We start from the raw sequence: 20,643 nt of genomic DNA on the forward strand, positions 1-20,643 counted from the left end.
AGCTGAGCTCTGCGAGTTGGTGCAATGTGAAAATCTTGTCTGTCTATTGTTGAACAGTTTCCTCGGAAACCAGTATGTTCTATGCCTATCATTTCTTCATAGGTGTTTTTAATCTATTTCGTATAATTCTTACGAATATTTTATAGGTGTGGGAGAGTAAATTAATTATTCTGTAATTTTTGCAGTCTCTTTTATCTCCTTTCTTGTATTTTGGGATGATCTTTCCAGTTCTCCAGTCATTTGGAATCTCTCCTGTTTCTAGTATTTCATTGAATAGGGTTGTTAAATATTCTATTGATGTGCTGTCTCCATATGACCACAGTTCAGTAGAGATAATATTAATGTCCGATGTTTCATTTGTTTTATTGTGTATCTAACTTGTAAAATTTTTGAGTGGTCGTTATAATCTTCTATTGTTGGCATTGCAGTTTTGTTTCCTTGGTGAAAGATAGTCTTAAAATAGTTTGACCTGATTTTTCTTATATCTTCAATAGTCCGAGTTTCAGTCATCTTGTTGTTTATCACTGTTACTGCTTTTGCTTGTAAAATTAGAATTCCTTTCTAATTTTTCTTAGATTGTCATGGAAAACTTTTAGGTTGTTTTGTTGGCATTTCTTAGCTTTTTGTTCTAACCATTTTTCTTTGGCTTTTTTGCAGAGGTTATCAACTTTATTTTTTAGTGCTCTGTATTTTTGTTTATTCACTTCATTGTTTTGTTGGTTTATAAGTATCTTAGCCTCTCTTTTTTCTTCTATTGTAGCTATGATTTCTTGGGTTATTCACTGTTTGTTTATTTTGGGTTTGGTACCTAGAGTGTCTTTTGCAATTGATAACACTGTTCCTTTTCCTTCTTCCCAGTATATTTCCGCTGTCCTGGAAGATGGAGGGTTTTAATTTCAAGCATACCTGTTCTAAAAATCGACTTCTGCTTGAGCTATTTTTTAGTTTTGATAGGTTGATGTTTTCTTCTTTTCTGATATTGTTTTTCCTGTTGAATTTTATCCTCACTTTGGCAGTTAATATTTGGTGGTCAGTGTCGAAATCAACGCTTCTTAATGTTCGTACATTATTTACTGATCTTTTCCATTGTTTTTTTATGATGATATAGTCTATGCAGTTCTTTATGTTACAATCTGGGGATGTCCATGTATATTTATTATTAGGGCATCGATAGAACAATGGGTTTGTAATCATTAGATCGTTTGCTTTACAGAAGTGGAGTAATTTTTCTCATCTGTCGTTAAACTCTATGTATCCAAATTTCCGCATCACATCTTTTTTTGTCTGCTGTGAACTCTCCTATTTTAGCGTTAAAATCACTATCACGAGTTCTCTATTTTTGGAATTATCTATTTCCTGTTGTAGTCATAGAAATTTTCTATTTCTTCCTCTGAATGGTTACTGTCTGGTTCATATATTATTTTAATTGTTTGAGCTTTTTCTTTTGCTTGAAGTTTGGCTATGATTATTCTAGGAGACACTGGTTTTATTTCAATTACTAATTGTGTAAGTTTCTTCTCAATTAATAATACAATTCCTTCTCTGTGTATGTTATCTTTTCTTCCTGAGAAGTATAGTCTTCCTTCTGGTAAATCCATGAATCAATCTCTGCACCAATGTGTCTCTGATGAACCTAAAATACTCCATTTCAGTCTTTTTAAATTTTTCTGGACTAATTGCAATTTTCTAGGTCGGTATAATGATCTTGTTTTGAGGATGGCTACGTGTTTCAGGTCCTTGGCTGACCACATTGCTGATTTCTCACCTAATCTATGTGGCTTCGAGTAGGTGCGTCGACTGTCCCGTACGCAGTAGGACTGTCTCGGTTTAAAGACTTTCTCCGGCTCATGGAAGTTACTGGCATAATAATGTAGCCAGCTTGCTATGCCTCTGCTACATCCTTTGGTCCACAGCTCTTTATTCATAGCAACACATTTGGTTTTCCCCCATCCGCCAACCGGGAAACGCGCCTTCTAGGAGTTTGGTCTCCCCCCAAGTCGATCTAACTGATATTAAAGTGAACTCCCTTCCAGGCAGATTACTATCCATATACTAAGGCAGATTACTATCCTTCAGATGAAAATATCTTTAAAATGTTCTTTATGTTTTGATAAATAATATTCGTGTCCTGCACTGTTTTCCAATGTGCTGTTTATAATTTTTATCACTAGTCTTAAAGTAGCCATGTGTAAAGTAGCCAAATTTACCACGTGTAAGCCCAAATAGCAATCTTAGTTTTTATCGATTCATTAAAGTCTACTCTTCTATTTTCACTCTCGCCTCCAGACTTTGTTAGGGTATTTTTTCGATCGTTACGTTGTTCTTCATTTTGGTTTGCGTGTCTCGCGTATTATTTCATTTCTTTAAAATATATTTTGTTTTTTTTTTTTGTAATTTTTATTTATTCGTGATAAGCTAGTCACGGATAACTTCTAGCTTTCTCGATTAACGTTTTGTATTTGAACCCGCGCCATTTCTAGAATTTGAACAAAGAAGGTACTGTATTCAAGGCATAGCAGTAGTAATGAGTTCAACGGAGAAACAAGGTGATGTTTTGACGAAACGTGGCGATAAGGCCTCGGAGAAAGATAAAGGACAAGGTGATGTTAAATCCGATCCAAGTCCACATAAAAGATCAGCATCAGAGGTGAGTTAGTTACTTGATCTGTAGTTTGGACATACTCATATGATATCGTTATTTGTGTATTGGCGGGAATGTTAGCGTTGGTATGGCGACTTGCTTATTTTTTGAGGAAGGTTTACAAATGTGCGCATTATTAATGAATGCTTTATTTTGTATCTGTTTAAGATTTCTAAAATGTATTAGCTGGGAGAAGCATAAATGGTCAATATGACTGGATTATCTAAATAAATTTCCAGCAACATCCTTTCACTTTTTTTGTTGTTGTTGTTTGTTTGTTTTCATTCTTTCTCACACCAAAATTGAAGTATGTGGTATTTGTCACATGTTTTTCTTCGATGTGTAATGGCATAATATCTTGTGAGATTTTTCTTTGTCAGATGTAAGTGCTGTGTGGCGCGACCGTTATGTTATTCATGTCGTGTTCGAACTCATTCGGAAATCAGGCATTGGATTCGGATCTTGAAATGAGATGAAATTCTACAAATCTCATATATATATTTTTATATCTTCTTCTCCCTTCCATGTAGATGATGAGGCCGAATGAACTCTTTCCTCTTTCGTCTGTCCAGTTTGGTGTCGCTTGTAATTTGGTTTTCAGGTCTGTTTTATTTTGTCTATCCGTCCGACAAACATATATCTATATAATATTTATATATCTTTATTCTATATGTTTTTCTCTCTCTCTCTCTCTCTCTATATATATATATATATACACACACACACATACACACACACACAATAAATGGTATCCCATCATTCATTTCGGAGAATTGTTCGAATTAGTTCTAAAAACGTGGAAGGGAGGGAGCAATGATAGTTCCATTGTGAAGTAAGTAAAGGTGGGTCAAAAAATAGAGGTTGAAAACTGCAGACTTCCTACTATGTCAGGGGGCACCTACTCTATAACTCTCTGGCTTCGCCACTTAATCCACCAACTACACCAGTACCATCTACTCCCACTGTTACTAGTATTGTTTGTCTAAATTGCTTATGTTCTCAAGGCCAGTTTGTCTGTATGTGGGATGCAAAAACCCGAGTTTCTGGGACTAAAAACAAGCAAACAGAAAAAAAAACTACAACCTCTATGAGTATGAGATCAGCTGACTCACCTTCAATTGAAAATACCCATATAAAGATTCCTCTTGACGTGACGAGAATCAAACTGAGATTAGTCAAGACGATGAGACAAAATAAGTTCTAAAGCTAAGAGAAAACCATATAATTAGATACATTCTGTAAACATTGCTTACTATTTTTACATTAACAATATGCTGTAAGGATTCAGAATGTTAATTTAGTGATTTTTATAATTATTGCATTGTTGTCACTGCTATCATAAGTTACTTCAGTTTTATTTATTTATTTATTTTTAATGAAATATTACTTGTTTTATAGATAAAATAAGTAAAACTGTGCAGGAATAAATTGTTGAAACAGGTTAAACAATGCAACATACAATAGTGTCTGCAATGCTTTACTTATTCCTCTATGACCCTTCATACAGAAATTGTCTAGACTTTAAACAGCATACTACATTCTAAAAATTTTGTGAAGAATACGATTTAGTTACATCGAGAGTCTGCAGGATGCTTTTTCCATTGCCTCTCCTTTATATTTTGTCCATTTTATTATGGTTATTATTGTGCGGACACCTCCGAAGACTTCGCAAGAGACCCAAACTATCCACACAAACTGTCATACCTCTCCTTCAACCCATTGACAGACAAACCACTCACAACAGATCTTGCATTCACTCATTCACAACTCTGAACAAAAAAAATTAGTCCTCAGACCCCCTATTAACCACCTTTATTCAACTTCCAGGAGTGACCTCTTGTTCTTGCCCCTCAATCCTATAAAGCCTTTTAAGCAACTTAAAATGTTTCTATTATATCTCCTCTTTTTCTCCTATCAGCCAGCTTCTGCAATCCACACAGCCTCAATCTGTCTGTGTAATGTTAACTATGAAGATAGACTGAGGCTGTGTGGATTGCAGAAGTTGGCTGATAGGAGAAAAAGAGGAGATATAATAGAAACATTTTAAGTTGCTTAAAAGGTTCACTATCTTGGTCACTTTTGCCTATGAATCTTCTTCACTGCTTCTTCATCCCCAAGAAACCCAGGAGACCAGACTTGAGCACAGTAATCCAGATGTAGACATATGAAGGCCTTATAAAGAGGAATAACTTCCTTATCTGTACTTGTTAATGTCAGCTTTTGCACTTTAGCAACATGTCCTGTAAACTTAAACACTCTGTCTACTACCACTACTAAATAGCTTCATCTATTTCTTGGAGAACAGTGCCATGAATGTGATACACGGCTTGTAATCTGTTTTTCCCAAAATGCATAACTTTACATTTCTCCACATTAAACTGACATCCTATTTAAATCCTCCTGGAAGCTGTCCCCATTTCCTTGATTAACCATTACTCTACCTAATTTTGCATTATCGACAAACAACTGAATATTTCCTTTCAGGTTCGTTTCCTATATCATTTATGTGCAAATTAAACAGCAGCGGTCCCAGCACCTTGCGGCACCACTAGTCACCTGTTTTTGCCTCGATTCTGTTCCATATACCACTTTCTGATATCTGTCCAGCAGCCCACCCTCTTCTCTTATCCACATAACCAGTGTCATGTCCATTCCTATTTGTTCTAATTTTTATAACAGAGTTCCATGCAGTATTCTGTCAAACTATTATTATTATTACTACGTGACACCTCCAGGGAGTCCAAAGGCTCATCGAGGAAGGGCACCTACTTTACAACTCTGTCTACACCACTCAATCCACCTACAATGAGTTGCAACTACACCAACTCCATGTACTGCCCACCACCACTAGTATTTTCACAAACATCCATGCTCATGGCAGGATTCGAACCTACAGCGTTTTGGCTGGAGAGCGGATACGCTAATCACTGTCAACCAGGCCAACAAATGTCTTTGCAAAATCATGTAGCCATTTCCTTTATCCAACTTAGCTGTTACTCTATTATAAAAAGTTAGTAAATTACTAAGGCATGAATGACTTAACCATTTACAAAGCCATGTTGACCCTCATACAGCATCATATTTTTTTTCCACTCATTCTTGAATTTTCTTCTTGACCAATTTTTCCAGTACTTTTACACCATGCCTGAGATACTGATTGGTCTATAATTTGCTGTTGCAGTCTTAGCACCTCTATTATGCAAGAGGTTATTTTGTCCTCTTTCTACTCCCATGGAACTCTACCAGATTTAAGACTTAGAGCCTAATCAATTGCATTGCCAGTTCCCTTGCACATTCTTGCAAAACCCAAGCTTGTATCCCATCTAATCCCACAGCTGTATTTACATTGAGATTCTGAAATATCCTAAGACCCTCCAATTTATTCCCCCCTCTGTTCCCAAAGTGTCAGTCACATATATTAAAGCAGTAACCTCACTAGGATTATATACCATTCCATAGTGGTCGCTCAGCAACTGAACTGTTTTATCTGCCTCTATCACCTAGTGGTCATCATTACTTATTAAAGTTATTGGAAGTTTTTTCCACTTGGTTAGACTATAATACATTTAGTTTAATCCTTTATCCAAGTGTAAACAAACAAAGTTTGCACCTGAAGTATCTTTAGGACTGAGGCAACTCATGGTAAAAGTGGACCAAGCTCTCATCACTCTTTGTCTCAGTATCTCCCATAATGCAAAGCGCATCTCCTTGCGTACATGTATAATGCTATGCATTAAGGGAAAGGTCACTACCCAGACCGGTTTCGACCTTTATTGAGGCCTTGTCAGTGGGAACCAGAGGTGGTAATACCAAGGTGGAAACAATGGAGAAGTCATATATACCTCTACGAGTTGCCAAAAGGTGTCTCACCGTATTATTAAATTACTCTGGATTTAGAGAAAGATGTTGGAAGTTTTTCCCCACTTGGTTAGACTATAATAAATTTAGTTTAATCCTTTGTCCAAGTGTAAGCAAACAAAGTTTGCACCTGAAGTATCTTCAGGATCAACTTCACTATCCTGAGGCAACTCGTGGTAAAGGTGGACCAAGGTCACTACCCAGACCGGTTTCGACCTTTATTTGCTTACACTTGGATAAAGGATTAAATTAAATTTATTATAGTCTAACCAAGTGGAAAAAAACTTCCAACATCTTTCTCACTTGCCTTGTGGATTCCTTCACGCAAACTCGCCTGCTTAAGTTTTCCTGAATTTGTGCTGCTACATGAATGATGAACAAAGCTGTCTCTACACACCTAACATCAAAGCCATTTAGATACCGTCCATCGGTATTGTACATATCAATTGCATTGCCTTCCTGTCAAATACAGACCACAAATCATACATCATTCTTTCTATACAACCTACATATAGATTCGTTAACTAGCAGCACCCAACCTCCTCGTCAGTTTTCCTCTGTCGGACTTACAATCTCTACAAGAAGACTCACCTTCTTGCTGTTCAGTTTTGCCTCGTCTAACAACTCCCTTACGTACGAGGGTGGTCTGAAAAGTTCTCCGCCTAACAATGAAAATTATGTAAAGTAAATTATGCTAATTCTTATTAACATTAGAATTATTGGAAATTTAATCAGAATCAGATGGAATTTCTAGAGATATCTGCTGAAGAAGCCTCCAACCACCTTTCATTTTAATTCAATTAGGCTGAATTTCTCAAGGGACCTTATGCAGGTAGCCACCGTAGCTTAGTATAGGCGAAGACCTTTGGTCTGAAAGACCTGGGTTCGATTCCCATCAGTGATGTCAGGAATTTATCTGGTTTCTTTCGACTAAAGGTGAGTTAGCCGATCTCATATGGAGGTGTGTGGTTTTTTCACCTGGAAACTGAGGTTTTTCGTCCCCAAGAACAGGCAAACCGGCCCCATGAACACATGAGTTCCAGTCATGAATACATCCCAGTCCTGGTGAAATACCCTTTAAAAATCTCACCAGGAATGCTTTGTGAGATGCCTACACAGTCACCTATGGTCGGAAACGACCGCAAGGGAAAACCAGGACTTTATGCATTTGAAAAACAAGTATATTGTATACTTTATCAAAATGAATCAAATAATTTGACAAGTAGTTTGGAAGAAGTGCTGAACCCCACCTCATTTAGGTCTAATTAATTTAAATTTTTTAAGGCTTTCACATAGAAAGGAGCTGATTTCTGCCAAATTGGATGTAGTGATGTTTTCTTAGGCAAGGGGAGAAAACATGCTTTTGAGACATTTGAGTATTTTTACAAAGTATTATAAACATTTTATTGGATTTAATGCTTTTTTTTTTTGGCAAAATGTCTAATACTACCTCTTTCAAAAATCTCAATAGGAATAGTCAACTTAGAACTGGAAAAGTATGTTTAATTTTAGTCTGAATTCCACCTGCTATAATAAGTATTGTCAATCATTTTGAGTATAATCTGGAATATGAGAATGAATTAACAATGCTATCCAAAAGAGAGCATTCCACTTAACAGATGACCTCTCTCTCTCTCTCTCTCTCACTCACTCACTCACAGACTTCCCCATAACACTCTTCTGATGTCTGTATGTGGCAAGTGGATGGTTATTATACTGTGAATATTTGTAAATGCTACTGATTCTTTGGTAAGAATATTCAGATTTCATATGCCGACCTGGTTGGCCAAGTGGTAAGCATATTCGCTCTTCAGCCAAAAGGCTGTGAGTTTGAATCCCACTATGGGTATGATGTTTGTGATTGTCTGTGAAAATACTAGTGGTGGTGGAGGATGGTAGATGGCATTCGTGTAGATGATTATGGTAGTTGTGATACGTTGTAGTTGGTGGATTGAATGGTGGAGACAGAGTTGTAGAGTAGGTGCCCTCCCACGATGATGAATCTTTGGACTCCCTGGAGGTGTCATGTAATAATAATAATATTATTATTATTTCATGGGAATATTAACGGAGATCTGTATTTAAGTTTTGTAGATCTGGAAAAGACACGACAAGGTTCCAAGAGAAAAGTTATTCAAAACACTGCAGTTGTATGGTGTCAATGGAGTATTATATCAAGCAATTCATTCTGCCACACACCACAATTCCGACACCATTTCTTCCCTCTTTATTCGCTCCAGAGTAGAACAATTTATACCGTCTCCCAGTTGTTTTGCCTTTTCCTCCTTCCATCTTGTCTCCTGCACACATAAAATATCCAACATCCTCTTCCAGTCATGTTTCCAACATTCCCACTCACAACATTCTCTCCATCCACTAGGCTCGCTTCTTTAACCACATCCGTTCTTGATGCAGTAGCCTTCGTCCACTTCTCACAGCTGTATGGCAATGTAGCTGCATGTCACCTAAGGGGTACGCCCTATCCCTTGTATCACTTTCTTAACTCATTTGATCATAGCTAGAGCTGGCAGTGAAGTTTTATGACTGGATGTTCTTCCTGATGTCAACCTTCGCCATTTATCTGGGCTTGGGACCGGCACCTATTTGGGCTAGCCTGCCCCCCTTCTTTGACTGCATATGACAAAATCACATAGCAAAATAGGGAAGATTCAACCCTAGCCCTCAAATACTTTAATTAAAACATCTCAACAACAAAAAAAGCACCTGGACCAGACGGCATCACCAACAGAATCGAGGGGGGGGGGGAAATGGGGAGGCACCAGTCTACAGATAATATAACAGATATATATTAAATGAAGTAAGGCATAGTCAAGCATCATGTACCTTGAGTGTAGCATGCCCGTACTCATTAGTGATTACGGGCATGGCAGGTGAGCCCTTGAGGTCAGAACAGCACTGCCAAATAAAGGGATAAATCTAATTCTGCTCTCACTGACTATCCTAACCTGAGCAAATGTAGTGCATCAAACTGCCTCTAGTATAGGAAGAACCTCATCTGCAGTCAATCAACCCAATGGCCAAGAACAAAGCCAATAAGGGGTAAAATTTAAGGCTATAGGCCTCCCATATTTCTCTGTTCTTTCTCGGTTACTGAAATTGTGCCTACTTGCATATGTTGATACAACTGTATTATTCCTCTGAAGATAGCAGTTTAACTTTAGCAAAATATTGGAAATAATTAAATTTAATTATCATCTACATTATTTTCCTTAGGGAAATTTTCTTATGAAAGATTTAGAAGCTTGAATCACTTGAAGCACTACGAGGTCTCCTGACTGAAGAACGAAATGTTGCATATTCTCATCAGCAGAATTGTATGTATGATTTGAGATTTCTGAGAGAAGGATATTAACCATAGCAGGAAGAGTGAATGAAAGCAGAGACCTTGAGTACACTGGCACTGACAGAAACATTTTGAAACTATCCATCATGACACAGTGAATCACCATACAAGAAACTAGTGTCCCGGTCACAAAGGATAAGATGGTACAACCATCTTAGATGCTATCTAAGATTATTATTATTATGGCAGTGGTGGTCGGTGAAAATTTTAAGTGGGGGTGCTGCATATACAAAAAAAAAAAAAAAATTTTTTTCCTAATCAGTAAAGAATTTATTAATAAATAAATTTACATATTAAAAATTGCTTTTTTAAAAATATTTCATCCTCACCACGAACAAACACCAATAATAAAAATTTCATATCAATAGCAATGACAAACGCAAATGAATATCGGCATTAGATCACAGTGCATTTGTTTCGTGTAACGATAATTGAAAAAATATAATTCTTTTCATATTTTCAACAGTGACACTCGTCATAATTCTGCCTTGAATCTATAATAAATAAATAATTATATGTTATTTTAACAACAAAATAAAATTGGCAAAAAATAGTTCACCATGCACTCGCACCAATAATAAATGTTTCATATCTCACAGAAATAATGTGCGTATGGATACTAAAAATACACTGCTGTTTGGGCAGTGTGGGAACAACGTAACGTGCAATGACAAGTGCAAACGAATATCACCATTAGATCGCAGTGCATCTGTTTCGTAATCTAGAGCATTAATCGAACAATTCCAATTATTAACTATTCAGTCAATGTCAAAACATAAGCTGTAACCTTTAACATGTATTGCATTTATATAATGTTTAATGCATTGTTATTATTCGTAAACACAAACAAATTTTTCATTTTTCCTTGGGGGTGTTGCAGTGCTTATGTACAGGCTGCCACTGTTATATGGACACCTCCATGGAGTCCAAAGACTCATTGCATGATACCCAATCTATCATACCTTTCCTTGAATCCATTAACTGAAAAAGCACTTGCAACTGACTCTGGCAATCCATTCCACTCACTCACCACTCTCCAAGCTAAAAATCTAGTCCTCACACCTCTACTGTCCACACCTTTATTCAACTTCCAGGGATGAATCCTTGTTCTGATCTCTAGCCAAATGCTGAAACATTTTCCTTGCATCTATTCCTATAATATCCTTTAAGCAACTTAAATGTTTCTATCATATCTCCTCTTTTCTCCTATCAATCAACTTCTGCATAGGCACAGGCCACTCGCCTCTGAATCCTCTTCACTGCATCCACAGGAGACCTTATAAAGAGGGATATCTGCTTGGAGTGAGTAATAAAATCCATATTGGTAGTTGTCCATGTAGCAAACAATTTGGCTATTGATGATTTTTTCCATTATTACTTTTAAGAATATTGAGGTGAGGGCAAAGGGGCAATACTTTGAGCACTGGTTATTATTTCACATTGCAGAGACAGGCTAGATAAAGGCCTTCTATGCTGTTGGGTAGATGACAGATGAGTTTTCTACAAGATGTGTTACTCTGGATCACAACTGGACGGATACCATCTGGACTAAGAGAACTTAGCATCAAGATTGCAGATGGTTTTTTGAAACAGTAATCAGATATTATTACGTGTCACCTTTTTCCAGGAGGAAAACCCTTCTACCTCTGTATGAGATTGGCTAGCTCATGTTCAATTGAAAAAATTCATATCTCTTGTCAAGACAAGAACCACACTTGGTCTTTTCCAGTTAAATAGCACAACATAACTGTCGTTCTTCCAATTGCACCATGCAGGCACTTTAGATATGGGAAAGAAACGTAGAAATCTTGGAAGTCAACTCATTTGACACTGTTGTAGTGGTGCCATAGGACTGAAATTGGTTGGGGAAGTTCAGTCTGAAGAAAAGGAATTGTGAAGAAGAAATTTAACATTGTTGTGTGTTTGTGTGGGGTACGGGCTGGTGAAGAAAAGGTCTTGGGTGTTAGAAGAAAGATGAGGAATGTATTCTTATTGGTAGCTGAACATTTTTTGTTAGATTATTATTACTTTCAGCAAATTGGAGGCCTGAAGTGGCTTGATAAAAGTTCCATGTTTGGTCTCTAGAACAGTTTCCAGACCTGGTAAAAATACAAAAAATATAAAAAAATCAATTTAAAAAAAAAAGAAGTTTAACACACCCATGGCACAAATGTGTTATAGGTTTATAGAAGCCTTTCATAAGCAGAAAGCACATTAAAAAAATAAAAAATAATTCAGCTTTTCTTCCAGTTTGACTTATGAAAATTGAACTTTCTTAGAAAGATATTACTGAGTAATTGGCTGACCTCTATCTCTGAAGTGTACTTCCTACTACAGTTCATGTGGTCATGAGATTTATCAGTTCAGTAAAGCCAGCAGATGAAAGCAACAAAAGTAGGCAATGGAATTTTGAGCTGAGCTAATCATATAAAGGAGATTCAAGATTAGTAATCTCAGAAAAATGCTTGCATTCCAAAAGGAATTGTGCACAATGTAGTTAGAATAGTTGAACTGTAGTTGTAGACGTAACTAGTTGGAATTCAATAATGAATAACAGGTACAGATACATGAAGAAAGGCTTAGGTTTTGTTCATTGTCCATAATAATGTATAACCAGTACAAATAACCAGCACATCAAAAGGAGAAAAAATACATTTATTAAACTAATATTTTGCTGGTTTTCTACCCATCATCATCAGAGCACATTGATAACTCTGACAGGCACACAGAACTAAACTAAATCATTGTAGAAACATTTTAAGTTGTAACTGACACCTAATATCCTGACATCATGTCCTCAATGAGTTGAATAACTACAAAGTTAATTTAGAGAAGTCAGAATTGGGACTGTGCTCTGGATACTCCTTCCCATAGGATCAGATGGATAAAAACATCTATATTACATGGAAAGAAATTTACAGGTCTGTTCTCAGAGGCTGTTCTTAGAATCAGCATTAGCTATCAAAGACTCTCATCCTCAACACAAGTATGGTTTTATTAATTTACCAAAGATCCATCATTTTAAGATCTAATAGCAGTCTTTGCTAAATTAAAAGGGTTTTTCATGCCACATACAGACAAATCGGCCTTCAGAACACGTGCAATTTACAGACAAAAAGTGCTGTTATTGGTAATGATGGGCAATAGATGACATTGGTGGTGGTAATGTCATAGTTGGAGAATTAAGTGGTAGTGAGAGGATGAGATGTGTTTGGTGAAGTAGAGTAGTGTGCCCCCCCCCCCACGATGAGTCCTTGGACTCCCTGAAGGTGTCACGTAATAATAAATTGATAGAGGGTGCGATATGAGAACATTAGGTGTCAGTTACAGTAATTCCTGATGATAATTTACAGTATAAATTATCATCAGGAAATTTCCTGATATCCTCAGGGGATTTTCAGGCTACTTTGACAGCACTGCATGATTAAGTTTACATTATTATTAATCTTATAACTGCAATTTTACCCCAAATTAGTCTATTACTCGTCAGCAATCCAATATTGTGATATCTAACATTTTGTGTTTCTAAGTGACTTCTGACTGAATCGATCCATCTTGGCATCAAACACCTGTTTTGCTAACCTTTTCTCACCCATTCTATTTGTCTCCATACCATCTTAGATTAACTTTGCTGACTCATTCTTGAATGCTAACAATGTCGAGTTACTTTCTAATATCTTCATTTTTAATTATTTGTCATTGATGCCATCTGTGATCTCTAGTTTGTGATCGAGTGCTTTATTTCTAACCCAACTCTCAGATCCGTAACTTAAAACTGGTTTCAACACTTGTATACTACTAGTTTGGTATTTTGACTAATTTCTCTCTTATTCCACATATACATTTATTCAGCTGGTTACTTGCCATATCAGCTTTGCTTATTCATATAAATCTTTGTTTTCAGATTTAACCTGTGATAGTCACTAAAAACTGTGCCTAAATAGCTGCAATATTTTACTTGTTCTATAGGCTCTCCATTCAGAATGCAGTTGATGTGCTTATTGTTTCTGCCTGTTTTCATAGTCTTTTCATTGCTGATTTTCATACCAAATTTGATACAACTGTTATTCAGTTTAATTAGAATAAATTAAAGATGCCAAGAAATTATATTCTTGATTTCATCCTTTATCCAAGTGTAAGCAGAGTTTCCTTAGACTGATTTCAACCTTTACTGAGGGAGCCTGATCAGTGGGAGTCATACCCGACATTGTAATCAAACTGTAATGCGAAATGATTAAACTATGGCCTAAAATTTAAATAATTAAAATAAAAACAGAATATAAATTACAATGAGAAAATGCAAATTACATTAACCACAGACTAAGAACTGCTAGTGAACTGAAAAACATGTATTAGTGTAGACATCAGGATTCCTAAAGCTTGTCTGATTGGTCCTGTTCCCACCCTTGACAGCCACTCCTACTCTTCAGTCTCTTTAACAAGTGCCTTCTTTTCCCATCCTAGTTGCTCTGTTTTTCTAGGTGTTTGTGGTCCATCTTGTAATCTTCTTTTTATTAATATTTTCAAATATCTACTACCATACTCTCAAAACGTGTGTTATCAAGTGCGTCTGTACAAGACTAAAAAATAACATACGTCATTGACAATCGAAGTAAATATGGAAGTCATTCATGTTAGAAGCTTAACTGAGTGAAACAGCACTGAAGAAGGTTTAAAATATTGAATTCTTCCAATATTTTATCCATCACTGAGACATCATTATGGGGTACAATATGGAACTAGTAACATACAAAGGCAGCACAAAACTAAGTGAAAAAGATTAGTCCTAACTAGGTGAAGCACCCTCTGTGGGCACCTGTTGGTGGCTTAGGGGGTAAATAAACTAAGATCTCGAAGTATTAGTGTTTCTTTCCCATATTTTGGGAAGTTTTATGCGACCATGTTTATTTAAATTAGGCTGATTTCTGAGAGCTGCTGCAGATTCCAAAAATAGTATTTTCTTCTAACCTTACAGTAATGGAGAATGTGGTCTTTTTCCAAGTGATTCTACGAGCTGTATCTCAAGCATGGTCTACAAGGCCCGGTTGACATACTTATGACTGCAGATGTATTTTTTATGTTCTTCCATATGGATGTTGATTGATCTTTCTGTGTCCATGGTAGGCCAACTAGCAGGAACGGGGTGAATCTTGGTCAGATGTGTGTTGTGTCTTCAATTTAGCACCATCAACTGGCTCTGCAATGCCAGTTAGGATACTAACAGTGAAATCAATGCAAGAGGCTATTGATCTTATTAATAAGGGATGTAAGATCTTCTGTAGTATGACTCCAACGGGGAGTGGAGTCATACTACAGACTAAGAACTAAAAATCCATTCTAAGATTTTTAGTAATCAACACAAAACACTTTTCAGGTATTTTGTGTTGATTACTAAAAATCTTAGAATGGAACCTAATGTATTTATGTATATTCCCATTGTATTTTTGCTTCATTTTATGCCAGAAATCTCAAGAACATAACCCTGGTGTAAACAGATGTATACTTTTTTTTTTTTTTTTTTTTTTTTTTTTTTTTTTTTTTTTTTTAAACCACAGTCCTGCTGTTGTTTACCATAGTGTCTCTCATGGTTGATGGTGTTACAAACTTTGTAGGTATTACAGTAGGAGTTAAAGGGCTATAGACATTATTCTGACATAGAGAATGCCCAGATTCCATCCAAGTGTAGCCAAGACAATAACTCATGCATGCTGCTACACAGTAAGAAGTAACAGGATTATTGGCCAACTGTTTGGGAGATATTCTGGCTCTTTACTTTTAGATTCAGTTATGTGTGCTATATAGTGGCTAGCCTGCAGAATTGCTCTACTGCTTTATCCTGGAATGGAAAACGTGATGGATCCCTAGTTAGTGTGTAGAGTGTACCTATCACACCATAAACTACTGTGTGTAAGGGCAGAAACGGGAAGCCCCTGTCTAGAAATGAAACACATAAATGGGCCACTTCACAATACGACCTTGAATAAGCAGGTGGTATTTCAACCTGTGATCAAAGTCACCTACCGCTAGTGTAGTTGGCATATCCTCTGGATTGCTTTTATAGCTTTCTTGGTAGGTTACTGATATCACATTCCAACTTCTTTTATATAGATATTGCTGATGTTGAATTTGTTGTTTAATGACTACTTGATGTGAAGGAGCATAAAAATACTTTATTTTTCTTTATTTTACTTTACCCAAACTGGTTTCAGCCTTTTTTGAGGCTTCATCAGTGAGTAGCTAGACCTAATACCAAAGTGTATAGCGAAAAGAACTTATTGCGAACTCGTTGCGAACAACGAGCCGCCCAGTATTGTACTACGTACTAGGATCACTTGCATTGGCTAACGCTAGTGTTCGCCGATACTTTATAGTTTACTATATTCGGCAAGAAACTCTCTGATTCCAATCTTTGAGTTTCTTATTCGGTTTTAAAACTATGTGGGATTTAATATCCCCTTAATTTAAGTAATGTTTTCATTGCCGAAACGAAGCTTATTAGCTCTTTATACTTAAGTAAAAGTCCATCTGCTACTTTTGTATGCTAACATCTGCACTTCATCAGGAGCTTAATTATATTACAAAAGATTAAAAAAAAAAAAAGCTACAGAAGGTAAACATCACACTAGCCAGTGAATGAACACAATGGATGAAAAACACCAAACTAAGAAGATGCATAAGATACTTCATTTGATTTAGAAAATGGGAAAGAGTGAGGAACCATTCATTACGAAATGAGCAACAATGAGACTAATCGTTCAATTATAGAAAGATGGCCACAAGAATCATAGACTAAATGCTGAAGTTCATTTTTTGATTTAATGGAGTTAAGATGGTACTAATAATGAATTATTATTTATATGGGCACTCCATGGAGGCAAAGGAGACCCATTATCCATTAACACAATACCTATTATACATCTCCTTAAACCTATTCACTATTGGGGTGCTCACAACCATCTCTGGCAATCCATTCCACTCATTTACCACATTCCAAGTAAAGAACTTAGTCCACCCACCTTACTAACCAAACTCTTAGACAACTTCTAAGTCACCCCTTGTTTTCTTCCTGCACCCCCATGTATTGAAAAATTTATTCTGTGTCAATCTTATGGAATTCCTTTAGTGACTTATAAGTTTCTATCATATCCCCTCTCCTTGGCCTGTCAGCTAAACTGCAACCTGCACATTCTCAATCTGTTTTCATAAGAAATATTCCATAGACCTGTCACCAGCTTGGTCACTCATCTCTGAATCTTCTTCACCACTTCCCGATCCCCAAGAAATGCATATCTGTGCACAATAGTCAACATGTGATCGAATCATAGCATTATAAGGAGGGATAATAACTCCCTATCTTTACTTATCAATGTGTTCTACAGCAGCGCTTTTTTGTTATTTTTTATATTTTAATGCAAATATTCACACATTGGTGTTGGTTCACAAACTTTGCTTTCTGCATATTTCGGCGCTTAATGAATATTAGTAAATATTGCTTATTCATATGTTTCATTTCATAGCAGTGGTTAATTGTATTTACTTCGAATGCTCTCCAGGGAAGCTCCAAATCTTCCTGTCCCTTTCATCACGCATTTGTAATCAGGGACTGTTGATATTGACTTTATATACATATCAAAACTCGTTTTATATTATCACTCATCCGAGCTAGTTTTCTGTTACCAATAAAAGTTTCGCATATACTTCACACATGAAAAAAAACTTAAACAAGTTCATGTGGGGAGATAGTAACTCGCTTGCAGTGGTAAACAACACCCCTCCCTAACAACCACTATACTGCAGAGGCAATAAAAACAAGTACTTTTATTATGCCAGTGAATAAGGTATGAGGAGTCTGTGTAATATATTTCTCAACAAATAGTGCAATTGGAGACAACTGGGATAAAAACACACTGATTAATGAATCACATGCTCATACAGAAACTATGCTGTATAGACTGAAACAAAACCATATGTTGCATGGGCAAACACAGTATCTAACTAAAAACTATTGTTATTAATTAGATGTGTGCGAGTTCGATTTCCCAAGGCAGCAATAAAATTCAACCGAACGTGTTAAAATTCGTAAAAGTGTTAAAACTAAGTAATATATATATATATGTAATGAATGTTATGGCAGTTTCACATATGAATTCGGTTGAAGAGAGTTAGCATTTTAATTCAATTGTCAGCTATGCTTTTATCTTTCGGTTGCGCGATCTTCTGTTAATACAGCATCAATCATATGCATGTTTTAATTACCGTAAAGGGATAAAAACGTTTGGCTTAATTACCGTAAAGGGAGAAAAGTCACAAAAGAGAAAAATGTTCCTGGTTTGGGGATTCCTTTATTCAGGTAATATTCACTAATTTCTTGTTATCAGTCTGTGGTGTGCCAGTATCGGTAAGTGGTGATATTATTTAATCTATTCTGCGTTAAAAAATTTAACCTTGAGATGGATAAGTGGCTGATAAAAAAATAAAAAAAAATCCCGCGAACAATCAGAAGCAGAAACGGAATTAAAAAAAAAGGACAGTATTTCATATTTTACCAGAACAGCCTGCATCGTCTTCAGAACCAAACGGTAAGAGGCAAAAAATGTAATATATGCATTTGATTTTTGCAGTATTCGCTGTGTACGTTTTGTATTGAATATAAATACAATCAATATTATAATAATATATCTCTCTATTACGATTTTTTTTGGGGAGGGGGCGTGAAATATTTTAATTTTTTCAAAGGGGGGGCCCTGACATCCAGAAGTTTGAGAAGCACTGTTCTACAGCATCCATATAATCCTCTGAGCTATTTTGCCAACTGTTTCAGTATGTCATTAATTTCAAATCTCTAGCCTCATCAATTTTCTATTGGAAGTTTTTCCACTTGGTTATACTATAAATTTAACATGCCAAGAGATTATATTCTTAGTTTAATCCTTTATCCAAGTGTAAACAAACAAAGTTTGCACCTGAAGTATTTTCAGGATAGGACAACTTGTATATAGAGGCTAATGACTTCGCATCTCTTGCCTTAGTATCCCATAATGAAAAACACATATCCTTATGGATATGTATAATACTATGCATTATGGGAAGGGGTCACTAGCCAGACTGGTTTCAACCTTTATTGAGGTCTCATCAGAATGAGACAGACCCAGAGGTGATACAAGGTGGAAGTAATGCAGAAGTCATTTTTCCATATACAAGTAGCCAAAAGGTGTCACACCTTATTATTAAAATACTCTGGATTAGAGAAAGTTGTTGGAAGTTTATCCACTTGGTTATACTATAAATTAAAAATACCAAGATTATAATTTCTTGGCATCTTTAATTTATTTTATCATCAATTTTCTGTAAACTAGTACCGTGAATATGATACAAAGTGTGTAATCTTGTCATCACGAAGTGCATTACCTTGCATTTTACAATATTGAATTGACCAACCATTGTCCTTTGCCCACACTACCAAGTTATTTAAATTATCCTGTAAGATATCTACATCACCTTTATCAACTATTGCCCTTCCCAGTTTTGTGACATTGGCAAACAACTGCATATCCCCCCCCCTTTTTTTTTTTTTTTTTTAAATACTGCTATGTCATTAATGTACAAATTAAAGAATAGTGGTCCTGGTACAGAGCTTTGGGAGCACTCTACTAGTCACTCTCTGCTGTCTATCAGCCCCAATCCATCCATGCCACCAACCTCATATCCATTCCCATTTGCTACAACTTATGTAATAGTTTTCCATGTGGTATTCTGTCAAATGCTTTTGCAAAGTCCAAAGTACGCCATCATGTTTCAATTGTGCTGTCACCTTATTATAAAATGTGAATTATAAAGTATCATATTACTATCCATCCATTCCTGAATTTTACTTTTAATGAACTTTTCCAATATTTTTACCACCACTCCATAGATACTATTGGTCTATAATTTGCTACTTCTGTCTTGGACCACCTTTATGTAATGGAACTGTCTTACTCTCTTTCCACTCCCTTAGAACCTTGCCAGAGCTGAGACTTAGATCAAACAACTTCGTCAGAGACACTACCAGTTCACTTGTACATTCTCATAACACGCGAGTAGACATACCGTCCAGGCCCACTGCTGTATTCACATTGATATTTTTTGATATACTGAGCACCTCCAGTTCATCTACCTCAATGCTCACATTAGTCTCTATCACCTCAGTAACTGCAAAGTCACCACATGGGTGATATATTCTTGCAAAGTGATCTCTTATTAATTTAACTATTTCTTCTGCTTCTGTCACTTTCCTACCATCAGCACTGAGTAAAGTTGTTGTTCCATAATCGTTCTTTCTCGTACTTGTGACATAGTGAAAAAAATCTTGGATTTACTTTGGCATATTAGCTAATTTTCTCTCAATCTGATTTAGCCTTCCTTACCATACTAGTTACCCTTCTTGCTTATGCATTATATTGCTCATGGGCATGTTGATCGTCTTGTTTATATTCCTTCCACAATGCTCCTGCTTCATATTTGCTAGTCATCCACTTAATCCCTATTTGGTTTATCATTCTGACCATGGGTATGCACTCTGATACTGCCTTGCTTCTTGACCACTTCCCATACACTAATGACGTTCATTACATGTAGTTTCTTATGCTACGGCTTTGTTCCAAGTTGCCTCCTAAGTTTGTCATAATCGCCAGCTTTGTAGTTCCACGTAAACCCTTTCTTGACTGAAATTTCCATATGTTTGAGCAACCTCCCAGTACAAGACTGCATTGTCACTTTCTCCAGTCGGAGGTAGAGATGT

General features: G+C 36.3%; 1 protein-coding gene across 1 annotated transcript in view; it reads left to right on the top strand.

Annotated features, from left to right (window-relative positions):
• The first annotated feature begins 2,231 nt into the window (after positions 1-2,231).
• LOC150097829 (uncharacterized) overlaps positions 2,232-20,643 on the top strand; it is an 84,171-nt gene continuing 65,759 nt past the window's right edge. The window contains exon 1 of the mRNA XM_090406131.1: positions 2,232-2,647. Within this exon, the coding sequence (XP_090262257.1) occupies positions 2,525-2,647 (123 nt within the window). The 5' untranslated portion in view covers positions 2,232-2,524. The remainder of the gene's footprint in view (positions 2,648-20,643) is intronic.

The sequence above is a fragment of the Typopeltis vanoorti genome, chromosome 16, assembly GCF_054136105.1.
Source record: "Typopeltis vanoorti isolate ZY-2024b chromosome 16, IOZ_Tvanoo_1.0, whole genome shotgun sequence".
In the NCBI taxonomy this organism is placed as follows: domain Eukaryota; kingdom Metazoa; phylum Arthropoda; class Arachnida; order Uropygi; family Thelyphonidae; genus Typopeltis; species Typopeltis vanoorti.